The sequence below is a fragment of the Chiloscyllium punctatum genome, chromosome 5, assembly GCF_047496795.1.
Source record: "Chiloscyllium punctatum isolate Juve2018m chromosome 5, sChiPun1.3, whole genome shotgun sequence".
Lineage (NCBI taxonomy): Eukaryota > Metazoa > Chordata > Chondrichthyes > Orectolobiformes > Hemiscylliidae > Chiloscyllium > Chiloscyllium punctatum.
In genome coordinates this window covers 56,376,026-56,389,765 of record NC_092743.1, presented here as the reverse complement: position 1 = coordinate 56,389,765, position 13,740 = coordinate 56,376,026, and the positions used below count along the sequence as shown (strand labels likewise).

Genomic DNA, 13,740 nt, shown 5'->3' with positions numbered 1-13,740 from the left:
TAAGCTGCCGTTCCTCTAATTGTACATCAATACAGAATCTCTTCAATTAGAAATCAAAAGAAAATACATTTCCCATTGATATTTTGGATGTGGTATTAGATCTAGTGCTAGCACACTACCAAAGCCAATGGCGGTTTGGTCATTGCCAAAGACTTCAAAGTGAGATTAGTCAGCAGATATCTTGATTGGTGATAAAATAATCCTTTAGTCACTGGAACTGGTCATGTGAGATCATAAAATGCACATTCTAACTCTCCCAAGGATACACATCAAATTTTTCATAACAATTTTTATCTTGAATCAAGATCAAATGTAGCTTTCAGCAAGATCTTTGAAATATTAGACTTTGGCTAATTCCCATTTTAAAGTTATGTATGCTATCCTTATTTTATTACCACCAGATAGTTCTGCTACCACTGTCCATTTAATGGGACTTGAAGTGGAACACAGCAACTTTCAAATGTATGTATGCAAACAGGAATTAATTATGAATCAGTTGACAAAGTGCACCAAGATATGATTTTTAGCATAACGTTCATTGATTTTTTTCTCCTGCATTTTCCCCAGGAAACCAACTGAAATTTCTTTTCTGCAAATGTTTGCAAGCACACATGATAACATAGTATTTTAATGCATTCATGGGATGTGACCCTGGAGGACTAAGTCAATATTTTGCCTTTCTCTCACTTCCCAGAGAGAAGATAACAATCAACCACATTGCTGTGGGTGTAGAGTCACATGGAGATTAAACCAGGTATGGATGGAGGATTTCGTTCTCTAAAAGAGAACAGTAAATCAGATGCTTTTTCAAAAGTTGGTTGAATAGTCACCATTCTGTTGAACTCAATTTCACCAGCTGCCATGGTGGGATTCAAATCCATGACCCCAGAACATTAACCCAAGATTCTGCATTACTAGTAGTGATATTACCACAAACCTGCCATTTCAGTCCTGATGAAAGGAGGTGTGACTGACAAATATTTTATACAATGCAATTATGTTGAGTATTATTCCATATCCTTCATAATTGAGTTTTAAATTGTAAACAAAAAAAGTTGCTTCTAATGTTGAGACTAAAATTCCTGAAAATTAAATGTAAAAATCCAAATATTGACAGTTGTATTTTTATGTTCTTAAGTATAAGTCTGTATCAACAACAAAATTAGAATATGATCAGCTTTATAGAACATAGAAGAATACAGGCCCTTTGGCCCTCGATGTTGCGCCGATCCAAGCCCACCTAACCTACAGTAGCCCACTATCCTCCATATGCCTATCCAATGCCCATTTAGTAGAACAATCAGAATTATCCAGCACAGAAGGAAGCGGAAGCATGTTCTTCAATACCTGCTCTTTTCACCTAATCCTGCAAATATTTCCTTTTCTAAACGTTCAAATTTGTCAACCATAGTGTTTAAATTACCTACATAACTTTTTGGCAATGCATTCCACATCACAATTTACTGAATAAAACAGTTGTTCCTCATCTCCACCCTGGATTCGCTTTGCTAATTAATTTACATAGCATCCCTACAGTGCAGAAAGAGATCATTTGGCCTGTTGAATCTGCATTCTTAACAGCATCCCACCCTGATGCAGCTCCAACCCCCTACTCTATCCCTGTAATCCTGCATTTCCTATGACTAATCCATCTAACCTGCAGACAATTTAGCTTGGTCAATCTACCAAAATTGCATGTCTTTGAACTGTGGGAGGAAATTGCAACACCCGGCAGAAATCCACTCAGACACAGGGAGATTGTGCAAACTCCACACAAATCACCAGAGGCTGGAATCAAAGCCAGGTCCCTGGCATTATGAGGCAGCAGTGCTAACCACCGAGCCATCATGCCACATTGTACATACTTATCCTATGGTTACTGATCTCCCTGCCAGAGGAATCAGTTTCACTAGGTACTCAATCAAAACCCCTCACAATTTTGAATACCTTTTTATTAAGTCTTTCCATAGCCTTCATTGCTGGAAGGGAACCATCTCAGTATCTCTTGTCTCTCCACATGAGAGAAGTCCCTGATGGTTGGTATCATTCTGGAAGGTCGCATCTGACCGGTGTCTCGGTCCTTGGTATCCATTCTAAAATGTGCTGCTCACAATTTGACACAATATTCTAGCTGAGATCTAACCAGATTTACCATAACCTCTCTGGATCATGGAATTCCTACAGTGGGGAAACAGGCCCTTTGGTCCAACAAGTCCACACCAACCCTGGGCAGCACAGTGGTTAGCACTGCTGCCTCACAGCGTCAGAGACCTGGGTTCAATTCCCACCTCTGTGCAAACTCCACACAGATAGTTGCCTTTCTCCCTGAGCGTGGGTTTCCTCCAGGTGCTCTGGTTTCCTCCCACAGTCCAAAAATGTGCAGGTTAGGTGAATTGGCCATCCTAAGTCACCTGTAGTGTTAGGTGAAGGGGTAAATGTAGGGGAATGGGTTGTTCTTCAGAGGGTCGGTGTGGACTTGTTCGGCCAAAGGGCCTGTTTCCACACTCAGAACTCTAAAATCCAAAGACTAACTCACCCAGACACATTTCCCTACCCTATTACTCCACATTTACCCCTAATCCCCACATTCCTGAATTCTATGGGCAATTTAGCATGGCCAATTCACCTAACCTACACATTTGTGGATTGTGGGAGGAAACCCATACAGAAAACGGGGAGAATGTTCAAACTCCACACAGACAAACTCCGCCCCGGGCTAGAATCGAACTCAAGGTCCTGGTCATTGTGAAGCAGCAGTGCTAACCACCGAGCCACCATGCCACCTTTTTGACAACATTATTAATTTATCTTCCATAGTCAAATATTTGTGGGTGCGCAGCTCCATGACCTGTAATATTATCATTTTGTTTATACTTTGCTCCTTATTTCCCCCCCCCCCCCCCAAGATAAATTAGTTCACAGTTCTCTGCATTAAAGTTTCTTGTCAAATATTTGTTTGTTGACCCATGTCTTCCTAAAATCTGCTACTATCCTCATTTATCCACCTGTTCACTACATTTTAAAGCTTTGCATCTTCTGCAAATTTTGAAACTATTCCCTGTATACCAAGTCCTGGGCAGAAACGGAGGAAGTGGTAGAGGCTGGTAGAGCCAATAAAATGTGCAGCTGGAGAAAGCACAGCAGATCAAAAAAGCAGGAGAGTTGACGTTTCAGGCAGAACCTTTCATCCTGATGAAGGATCCTGTCTGAAGTGTTGACTGTCCTGCTCTTCTGATGCAGCTTGATCTGCTGTATTTTTTTTACAGTTCCATATTTTATCATCTCTGACTTTCCAGCATCTGCTGTCCCCTATCTCCAAAGCTGGTACAATTACACCAGTTAAAAAAGTATCTGAATGGGTACATGAATTAGAAGGATTTAGAAAGATATAGGCCAAATGCTAGCAAATGGATTAGATTAATTTAGGAAATCTGGTCAGCATTGACATGTTTATCTGAAGGGTCTGTTTCTGTGTTGTACAACTCAATGATCTCGAACATGCATCAAAAAGTGAAACAAACCCCTAGAGAATATCAACATATATGAAGTCAAAAAATTGCTTCAGCATCACTCTGGTTTCTGTCTTTTGACAGAATTTGCATTCATGCTTCAATTATTGCTTTAATCTAGTGGGCTTTCATTTCACTGGCAAGTCTATAATTTCATAGATCATGGAACACCTTAAAATTCATATCTACATCATCAATTATAAAATCTTGATCAACCTTCTCTGTTGTTTCAAAGAACTTGATGAAATCAATTAATAGTTCACAATTGTCTTTGAGAAACCCATGGTTACTGTTACTTCTGAATCTACGTTCTTCCAAATAGCAATTGTCTTGGATTATTAGCAGAGATATTTTCCACTGTTGATGTTATGCTGACTGCTTGATAGTTCCCTGCTTTCTCACTCTTTCTCCCACGTTAAAACTAGGTGTAACATTTACAGTCCTCCAATCATCTGGCATCACTCCCATATCCAGGGAGGTTTGAAAGATTGCGATTAGAGCCTTGATGGCAGTAGGAATCCATGCTCACCAGCAAAGCATATCAGGTATTCACTTGAATGATCTTGAAATTCAGCCAACCAACATTCTGGACAGTATGTACCCATGTTCCTGACACGTACTCCTGGATGACAAGCCTTCTTGCTGGCAGCACAGATTTATAAAATTGTTCCATCTCTGTCCTCAACCAGAAATTTCCTCAGAGCAGCTCATGCTCTGCCATTTAAATTCGCAGAAAGTCCATCAACACACATAAATGTGATTTCTATGATACTGTGACCAATTAATAGGCACAGCTCCAATGTAATTTCTAACCCAAGTTCATTTTTATTGTGAAAGAGCTGTGCAAATTCCTTTATGTTAATAGGAGACAAATTGATTGTGACCATTACATAATTCTTCATTCAAATTGTTAACTCTAGATTCAAGAAGATGAAAGTTGCTTTGCAGAACATTGGTAACAAATTAAGTATATCTATTATCAAGGCAATGGTATTTGCATATCACAGAATCGGATTTTGACAACACTTTTTATATCTGAAAAGTAATTGTACAGCCTGGAGCTACCACATGGAACTTCAAATATCAGGAGCAAAATTAATAAACAGCAAATTATGGAATTGGGTTTATAAGGATTCTTAATTTGCATTCTTCAAAAGTAAAGATCTATTCCAGAAGTAAGAGTTCATAATATTGTTCTTGCACTGCACATAGTTTAGATAATAGACTTAATTATTCAACTAACTGGTACAGTTATGACTTTGTTTGCCTGGCCATTCAAAGTGGCTGACATAGACAAACATTGGATTTTTCAGGAAATTTTGTTTAAAGCAAAAAGAATTATTGATATTATTCATACTTAAGCAATGAGCTAGATATTGCTGTGGAAACAACATCAGGATACAGAGCACTCACTGTTAATAAAAGATGATATGTAGCAAGAACTAGACAATATTCAGCCATACGTTGATAAGTAGTAAACAACATTCACAACACAAAGTGCCAGGTAATAACCATCTCCAACAATCTCATTTCAACACTCAATGGCATAAATCAATATTAAAATCCCTCAGAATTAATAGCCAATGGTAACTGCAGACTAGAAACTGAACTGGACTCACCATATGAAAACAGTGGCTACAAGAGCAGGTCAAAGGATGAGAATTCTGAGGCAAACAGATGGATGTGTATAACTCCGACAATACTCAAGAAGTTTGACAACTTGCAGGGCAAAACAATCCACTAGATTGGTACTCCATCATCTTAAACATTCATTTTTTTCCACTCCTGAAAAACAGTGGCAGAACGTGTGCCATGTACAGGCTACAATGTAACAACTTACCAAGACATTCTCTCTTGAAAACCTGTGATGTTTACCACCTAAACAAGATCTCTGCCAAGTCACACACCATCCTTTTGGAATTATATAACACTTCAGTATCCTGGGGTTAAAATCTAGGAACTCCCTTCCAAACTGAACTGTGAGTGTACCTGCACTATCGACTGCAAAGGTTCAAAGGGGCAGCTCACCACCATCTTCTTAAGGGCAATTGGTGATTAGCAAGAAACGTGGGCCTAGCCAGCAATGTCCATATCATGTGAAAGACTAAAATTAGTTAAACAGGCAATAACTTACTGATTTCTGGATGTAACCACATATATGTTATCACAGGAAGTTGCCACATAGTTAAATGCAGAAGAGGTTGTTGTCAGTTACCCCCTTCTGCAGAAGATGCGCCATGATAATATCAAGAGACTCAACATTTGAAAGACTTGAACATGTTGACAAATTGCTGTAATTATGTGATAGATATGCTCTAAAGTTAGCAGAAAAAAAAGTTAGAGCATATCATTCTTTGGAAGTCTATGCTCGCCACAACAATGGCATTACTCTCATTAATCCTCCCATCCTAAACCTCAACCATGTTACTTAATCAAAATTTTCCTTTAATAAATTCATATTGGTTTTCCTTAATTAGTCCACATTTGTTCAAGTGAATGTTAATTTTTTTCCTGGATTATCTTTAAAACCTTTCCCCCACAGAGGCTGAACTAACTGGCCTTTAGTTCCTGAGTTAATCTTCATGCATTTTTGAAGAAGAATACGACATTTGCAATCCTCCAGGCCCTTTGCACCACCCTAAAGGAGGATGGAATAGCTCCAGATGGTGTTTTCACAATTTTGACTGTTACTTTCCCCAACATCTTTAGGTGCATATGGTCTGGTCCTGGGACTAATTGATGCAGAATCCTCCCAGCTCTGAAATGATTTGGGCATTGGTGAGAAAATTAGAAGAATCGATTGAGAAGGCCAGCAAGGAGCTGCCTGCCATTAAAAGCATAACTTTCATTTTCTACATGTTGAACAGTGAGACAGTTAGGCTTTAAAGATACTGCCGGTGCCAGCAATCCCAGGAGGTTCTTAGCTGTGGCCAATATTTCCAATTGTGATAAACGGGAGAAACTGATGAACAAGGAGTCACTGGGGAATAGTGCATTGGTAATGTGGAAAGTTCGGCAAGATTTAACATGAAAACTTACTAGGGCCTGTAGAAATAAACCATCCCTGAAACTGACTAGAATTGATACTTAGGTGATTTCTAGTATAATTCAGCCTATTATCTTAAAGTATAGCCAGCCTTATGAGTATCTCTTTACCCAGTTTTAGCCCATTCATATTTCAATTGCTTCTTCTTTGACTATGATATTGACAACATCTTTTGCCTTTTTAAAGGCAAATGCAAGGTACTCATTTAGTAGCTCAGCCATGTACAAATCTCCTTTTTACTCCTAATCTATCTGACTGCTTCTTTTACATATCTTTCAGTATTTATGTGCCATGCAAAATGTTTACATCCCTTTTATGTAACTGACCCTCACCCAATTAATTGGATGTACTCTGAATACTACCATTTGGCATTTTCCATATCTAATATCTAAAGCTTTTGATATAACAACCACCTTACCCAAAATGTTTCCCTCCTGATTCACTTCAACGATTTTGTTCCCCAGAACTAAATCCAGCAATTTCTCCCTTCCGGGTGAGCTAGAAACATAGTAATCTAGAAAATTTTCCTGAGCACACTTTCAAATATATTATCCTTCTTTGCCCTTTAAGGATTAGAGGTAAAAGGCAGGAAAGTGAGGAGTGTTAGATCAGCAATGATCAGCCATGGTCTGCCAGACTCGAGGGGTCAAATAGCCTACTCCTTTTCCTGTTTCTCAGTCTTATAGTCATACTGATACTATCCCAAGTCAACATTATATTTGGAAAATTAAAGTTCCATTTTAATGGCATGGTGACATACAAGACAGGCCAGCATGTATTGACCATCTCCACTTGCCCTTGAACTGAACAGCTTGTTAAGCCCTTTCAACTAGTAGTCGAGAGTCAATCTTAATTTGGGTCTACATGTAGACTAGACTCAATAAGGATGGTAAATTTCCTTTATCTAAGGGCATTAGAATACCAAATAATTGTCTTTACAACAATCAGTGTTAGTTGTCATGGTCACCATTACTGAAACCAGCTTTATCATCCAGATTTGTAAGTTAAATTTTAATTCCCACCTGCTATGGTGGGGTATGAAACAATATCCTCAGTCCATATCTCCAAGAGATTATTTTGAGACTTTGGATTATTTGTCCTGTGACATCACTGATGCATCATCTTGTCAGTTCCTCATTTTGTAACTCATTAAAATTTCCTTGCTAAGTGTTTTCATGTAAATCTTTGCCATTAATTTGTGGCCTACAGAATGCATCCTGTAGTGTTATGGTATCTCTATTATTCCTGAGTGCGAGCTAAGTAAATTGTGTTCCTGATTCCTCTTGGACATCCTCTCTCTCTCTCTCTCTCAAGGCAATCATGTAGTGGTAACATTTGGTGGACGAGTAATCCTGAGCCCAATGCTAATGTTGTGAGGGTCTTAAGTTCGAATTCCACTAGGACAGACTGAAATCAATTAAAATCTGGAATTAAAGAAGCTGACCCAATGACAATCTTATAATTACAATTAATTGTCACTAAAACCCATCTGGTTCACTGATGTCTTTTAAAGGATGGAAATCTATCAGCCTTACTTGGTCTAGCCTACATGTGATTCCAGACCCACAGTAATGTAATTCACTCTTAACTGTCCTCTGGGCAATTAGGAATGGGCAGTGAATGCTGGTCTGGCTTGTGACATTGAGGTCCCATGAACAAATAAAAGATGGTCTCCTTAAATCGCTATTGACAGGCTTCTTCCTTTCTTTTATTTCCTAGGTTTCCTGAATACCTTGCATCCAGAGCTATTTAAAAGTCAGTTCTTTGTTTTTTTTTTGGAGCCAGATCTCCATTGTCACCATAATATCATATTGTCACACGGATATCTGCCCCATAGTGCTGTTTACAACAATCCCTGCATTCACGTACATGCATTTTTAATCTATTTCAGGCACGACTGCAGACCCTCTTGGGGGGCAGGGGGAAAAAAAAAAAGAGTCTGGTGCATACTTTCTGCCAAATGCCGTTTGTGCATCACCAGTTCTATCAGAGAGATCATAAGGCCATAAGGCATAGGAGCAGAAATTAGGCCATAGAGTCTGCTCCACCATTCAAATCATCACTGGTAGGTTTCTCAACTCCATTCTCCCGCTATCTTCCTGTAACCCTTGATCCCCTTGACAATGAAGAACCTACCTATCTCCATCTTAAATATACTCAATGACCTGGCCTCCACAGCTTTCTGGAGCAGCAAATTCCATTGATTCACTACTCTCTGGCTAAAAACATTTCTTCTTATCTCCATTCTAAAAAAAGGTCTTCCCTCTACTCTGAGGCTGTGCCCTCAGGTCCTGGTCTCTCCTACCAATGGAAACATCTTCCCAACACCCATTCTGTCCAGGCCTTTCAGTTTTCTGTAACTTTCAAATATATCCCCCCTCATCCTTCTAAACTCCATTGAGTAAAGACCCAGAGTCCTCAAACATTCCTCATTTGTTAAGGTTTTCATTCCCGGGACCATTCGCATGAATCTCCTCTGAACACGCTCCAAGGCCAGTATTTCCTTCCTGAGATATGGGACCCAAAACTGTGCGCAATACTCCAAAGATGGCCTCTCCAGAGCCTTATAGAGCCTCAGAAGTACATTCCTGCTTTTATGTTCAAGTCCTCTCAAAATACATGCCATCATTGTATTTGCCTTCCTAACTACTGACTCGAGGAGAAAGTGAGGACTGCAGATGCTGGAGATCAGAGCTGAAAATGTGTTGCTGGAAAAGCGCAGCAGGTCAGGCAGCATCCAAGGAACAGGAGAATCGACGTTTCGGGCATAAGCCCTTCTTCAGGAATGAGGGCTTATGCCTGAAACATCAATTCTCCTGTTCCTTGGATGCTGCCTGACCTGCTGTGCTTTTCCAGCAACACATTTTCAGCTCTAACTACTGACTCGACCTACCTAAAAGTTCTTTGTCCAAGTGTTTAATGTTTGCCTTAGGGAGGCTAAAGTCTAGATGGTTTTTGCTGATTTGAGCCAGTTTGCATGGGTTTTTCTTTCTCCCTCTGGCAGTCAACAAGGCAAAAGTAAGGAGTGCAGATGCTGGAGATTAGAGTCAAGATTAAAGTGGTGCTGGAAAAGCACAGCAGGTCAGGCAGCATCCGAGGCGCAGGAGAATTGACGTTTCAGGCAAAAGCCTTTCATCCAGTCAACAAGGCAGACAAGGGATTACAGTGAGAAGGTAGGGTTGACCATAGTTAGAGTATTCCTGGGTTACTTTCACCAGACAACATTAGTTGCTCATGACTGACAAAATCTCGAATGCATTTCGGAGCTGCATACCATGATCTCAACTTAAACATAATAATCCACTGCAGGATTACAAACCCAAAGAAAAAAACAATCACAAAACAGATTCAAAACAAAAAAAAATGAAGATGTACAGTACAGGTTCTCTGAATCTGAAAAGGAGTTATTCAGAACCAGATCTTAGTGAATGGAGAATCATCTGCCCAAATGTTTGGTTTGCCCTTTGCTTTACAAGTCCTGAGAAATTCTTGACTATTTCAAACATTTTCCATTTTTCCTTCAGATTTCCTGCACATTTTTTAAAAATCACAACACAAAAATTCAAAATCCAATCTGACCAATGCTGTTGAACATAAGAATGGAAGCAATATATATGTCTAAGCAACACTTCAAGTCGGGTAGTTTATTTTTCATTAATTGATAATTGCATTAATTAACTGTTTTCTAAAGGACTGCCTACTAGGTATAGTGAATGTACTGTAAAATTTCACCTTCGACCATTAATAAACATTTTGCGCATAACGCCACAGTTCCCTGAGCTTTGTAATATAATTCTGAAGATGGACGAGGGAGATCCAGTAGATGTAGTATACCTGGACTTTCAGAAAGCTTTTGATAAAGTCCCACACAGGAGGTTAGTGAGTAAAATTAGGGCGCATGGAATTGGGGGCAAAGTACTAGATTGGATTGAAAATTGGTTGGCTGATAGGAAACAAAGGGTAGTGATAAATGGCTCCATTTCGGAATGTCAGGCAGTGACCAGTGGGGTACCACAGGGATCAGTGCTGGGACCGCAGCTTTTTACGATATGTTCATGATATAGAAGATGGTATCAGCAATAACATTAGCAAGTTTGCTGATAATACAAAGCTGGGTGGCAGGGTGAAATGTGATGAGGATGTTAGGAGATTACAGGGTGACCTGGACAAGTTAGGTGAGTGGGCAGATGCATGGCAGATGCAGTTTAATGTGGATAAATGTATGGTTATCCACTTCGGTGGCAAGAACAGGAAGGCAGATTACTACCTAAATGGAATCAATTTAGGTAAAGGAGCAGTACAGAGAGATCTGGGTGTTCTTGTACACCAGTCAATGAAGGCAAGCATGCAGGTACAGCAGGTAGTGAAGGCGGCTAATAGCATGCTGGCCTTCATAACAAGAGGGATTGAGTATAGAAGCAAAGAGGTGCTTCTGCAGCTGTACAGGGCCCTGGTGAGACCACACCTGGAGTACTGTGTGCAGTTCTGGTCTCCAAATTTGAGGAAAGACATTCTGGCTATTGAGGAAGTGCAGTGTAGGTTCACGAGGTCAATTCCTGGAATGGCGGGATTACCTTATACTGAAAGACTGAAGCAACTGGGCTTGTGTACCCTTGAGTTTAGACGACAGAGGGGATCTGATTGAGACATAAGATTATGAAAGGATTGGACACTCTGGAGGCACGAAACATGTTTCTGCTGATGGGTGAGTGCCGAACCAGAGGACACAGCTTAAAAATACAGGGTAGACCATTTAGGACAGAGATGAGGAGAAACTTCTTCACCCAGAGAGTGGTGGCTGTGTGGAATGCTCTGCCCCAGAGGGCAGTGAATGCCCAGTCTCTGGATTCATTTAAGAAAGAGTTGGATAGAGCTCTCAAGGATAGTGGAATCAAGGGTTATGGAGATAAGGCAGGAACAGGATACTGATTAGGAATGATCAGCCATGATCATATTGAATGGCGGTACAGGCTCGAAGGGCTGAATGGCCTACTCCTGCACCTATTGTCTATAATTTAAACCTCAGGACAAACACTTAAGTAGTTTGGTAATAAAATTCTAACAGGCAATCATGCATTTAATAGCCCCCGAACTCTAGACATTGACACATTTTAAAATACAGTATGAGCTGCCTTCAGCTGTGAAGAACCTTTGTGAAACGTGGGCGGCCAAACTGCATTGGGATTGCAGTATAGCACCCCTACAGTGATACCTGTGGGAGTGAGTTGCAGTACTGCGCTTTTCCTCTTGGCGGTACTCTTGCATAGTGGACGATAGCTGTGTATTGCGATAATCGCGGTCATAGTGCCGGTGGTGTTTCTGGTAGAAAGGTAAAGACAACGAGGACATTGCTGGGCACGTAAAATCCAAACTTATCGCCTGTACGAAATCTTCAAATCTATTCATAGACAAATGAAGAAACATTCAGGGACAGGGAGCAAAAAAGGTTGTTCCATTAACTTGATCAAACAATAATGAGCGCGGGTGGCTGCTATAAAGAGAGAGGAGTGTGCCCATTCGAAAATATAGGGACGGGCACTCGTGTGTGTCAGCCCGGTCTGTTTCCTGACCTTTTCTGGTCTGATCCACGAATGACCGAAACAAAACAAAAAAAAAACGCCGCAGCTAATGTTTCAACAATGTGTAAGATTGCATTTGCATAATTCATTAATTACAAGGATAAATTATAGGAAATACGGACGTTTTAAAATCCGCGGCATGTTTGGAAATGCTTTAATACATATGCAAACCTTTGTGTGAAATAAAACGACATCTATTTGAATTACCCATTAATAGTTTTAAGTGATCCGATATCGTGCTGATAATCCCTTATAATAATCACAATGTAACTATTAACAGATAACACGCCTTATCTGCTGACTTTTTTTGCACTAAAAACATTTTATTCTCTTGTATTTGATTTTCTATTTCAAAATAAATTCTGACATAATTGCAGCCAACTGGGTTCTCTTCATGTGAAAAAAATTCTTGAGTTCATTCCCTTTTCTAAAGATGTTCATTTATCTTATTTGAAAGACTTTCGACCTCAAATAACAGTCTCTACCACAGTGTTTCTGATATATATCCCCGCGCTGAAAGTACACTTAGAACTGCAGCAAGTCAGCTGTTGACTGGACCCCACTTTTCCTAAATCAAACTCACATTTAAATCACAGAAATACCACACACTATTGCTAAACGGATGCACGAACACCGAACCCTTACCAAATATCAAATGTTTCTTGGGGGTTTTGGTGAAATGCAGGCGATAAGGCTCCGTATATTGAATCGAGGGAGGCAGTGGGAGGAAGAAGGCTGCAAACTCGGCTCCAGGGTTCAGTACAAAAATAATGTCTCCCGTCAGTGGAATTTCAAAGCCAGAGTCCCGACCTTTTATGGCCAGGAGGATTGATAAATATAGCACTCGGAGCAAGCGAAGTTAGTAATCACCAACTGTTTGTAATTCAGCTGCAGGTAAAAGACTTTCGGATGCACTGAAATGGGAATTTGCAAATACTTGAGTTAAAGTTCCAATTCGCTGATCGCTTTTATCCCGTTGCTTCTGAAATCTGATACATTTCACTCGTATTCGGCACCCTGCGTACCCATCACGGGATCGACTTTCGATAATTGGACCTGAGCCTCCTTAGTGATTAAATGTACATATGTGGAGGTGTGGTTTGAAATGTATAGGGCTCACTCCATACATTGGCCGAATGAGCAGTGTAAATATATCCACTGTTAAGAAAGCATCTGTGGAGGGAACAATGGTACAAACATAACAGGCAAGCAGTAAATGGTGAATTTCAGATGTAACTTTATGTTCATTTCAAAACTGGAAATCTTCGATTAATAGATTACTAAACCAAAAACCTTTCCGGCTCAACGTGATTTGCCTTCAGCTTCCTGACTAAATGCATTTAAAATGATAAATTCTGTGTATTTCTGAAAACAAATTAGCAGATTAGGAGGTACTAGTCTAAGCACTGACTATCCTTCAAGTTTGCTTATATTGTTATTGTCTTTTTCTTTTCATCCTCTTGACTCGATATCGACATGTATTATGCCAATACTTGTTCCTTCTTGATACTTAAGCCAATGATCATTCCGAGTATACTTTCTATAATTGGCTGCTCCAAGTCACTTGTGCAGATTATTTTTTTCGTTCCCAGTACACATGTATACA

General features: G+C 39.9%; 1 protein-coding gene across 4 annotated transcripts in view; it reads right to left on the bottom strand.

Moving 5' to 3' along the window:
- The window catches only part of myom1b (myomesin 1b), a 130,547-nt gene extending 117,403 nt beyond the window's left edge, over window positions 1-13,144 (bottom strand). Inside the window, exons 1-2 of one of the 4 annotated variants that reach the window (XM_072570372.1) lie at window positions 12,780-13,144; window positions 11,768-11,953 (exon numbers count right to left, since the gene is read on the bottom strand). In XM_072570372.1, the coding sequence (XP_072426473.1) occupies window positions 11,768-11,904 (137 nt within the window). In that variant the 5' untranslated portion in view covers window positions 11,905-11,953; window positions 12,780-13,144. The remainder of the gene's footprint in view (window positions 1-11,767; window positions 11,954-12,779) is intronic. The other 3 variants (XM_072570373.1, XM_072570374.1, XM_072570375.1) reach the window with 3 other exon arrangements.
- Between the last annotated feature and the right edge of the window lie 596 nt (window positions 13,145-13,740).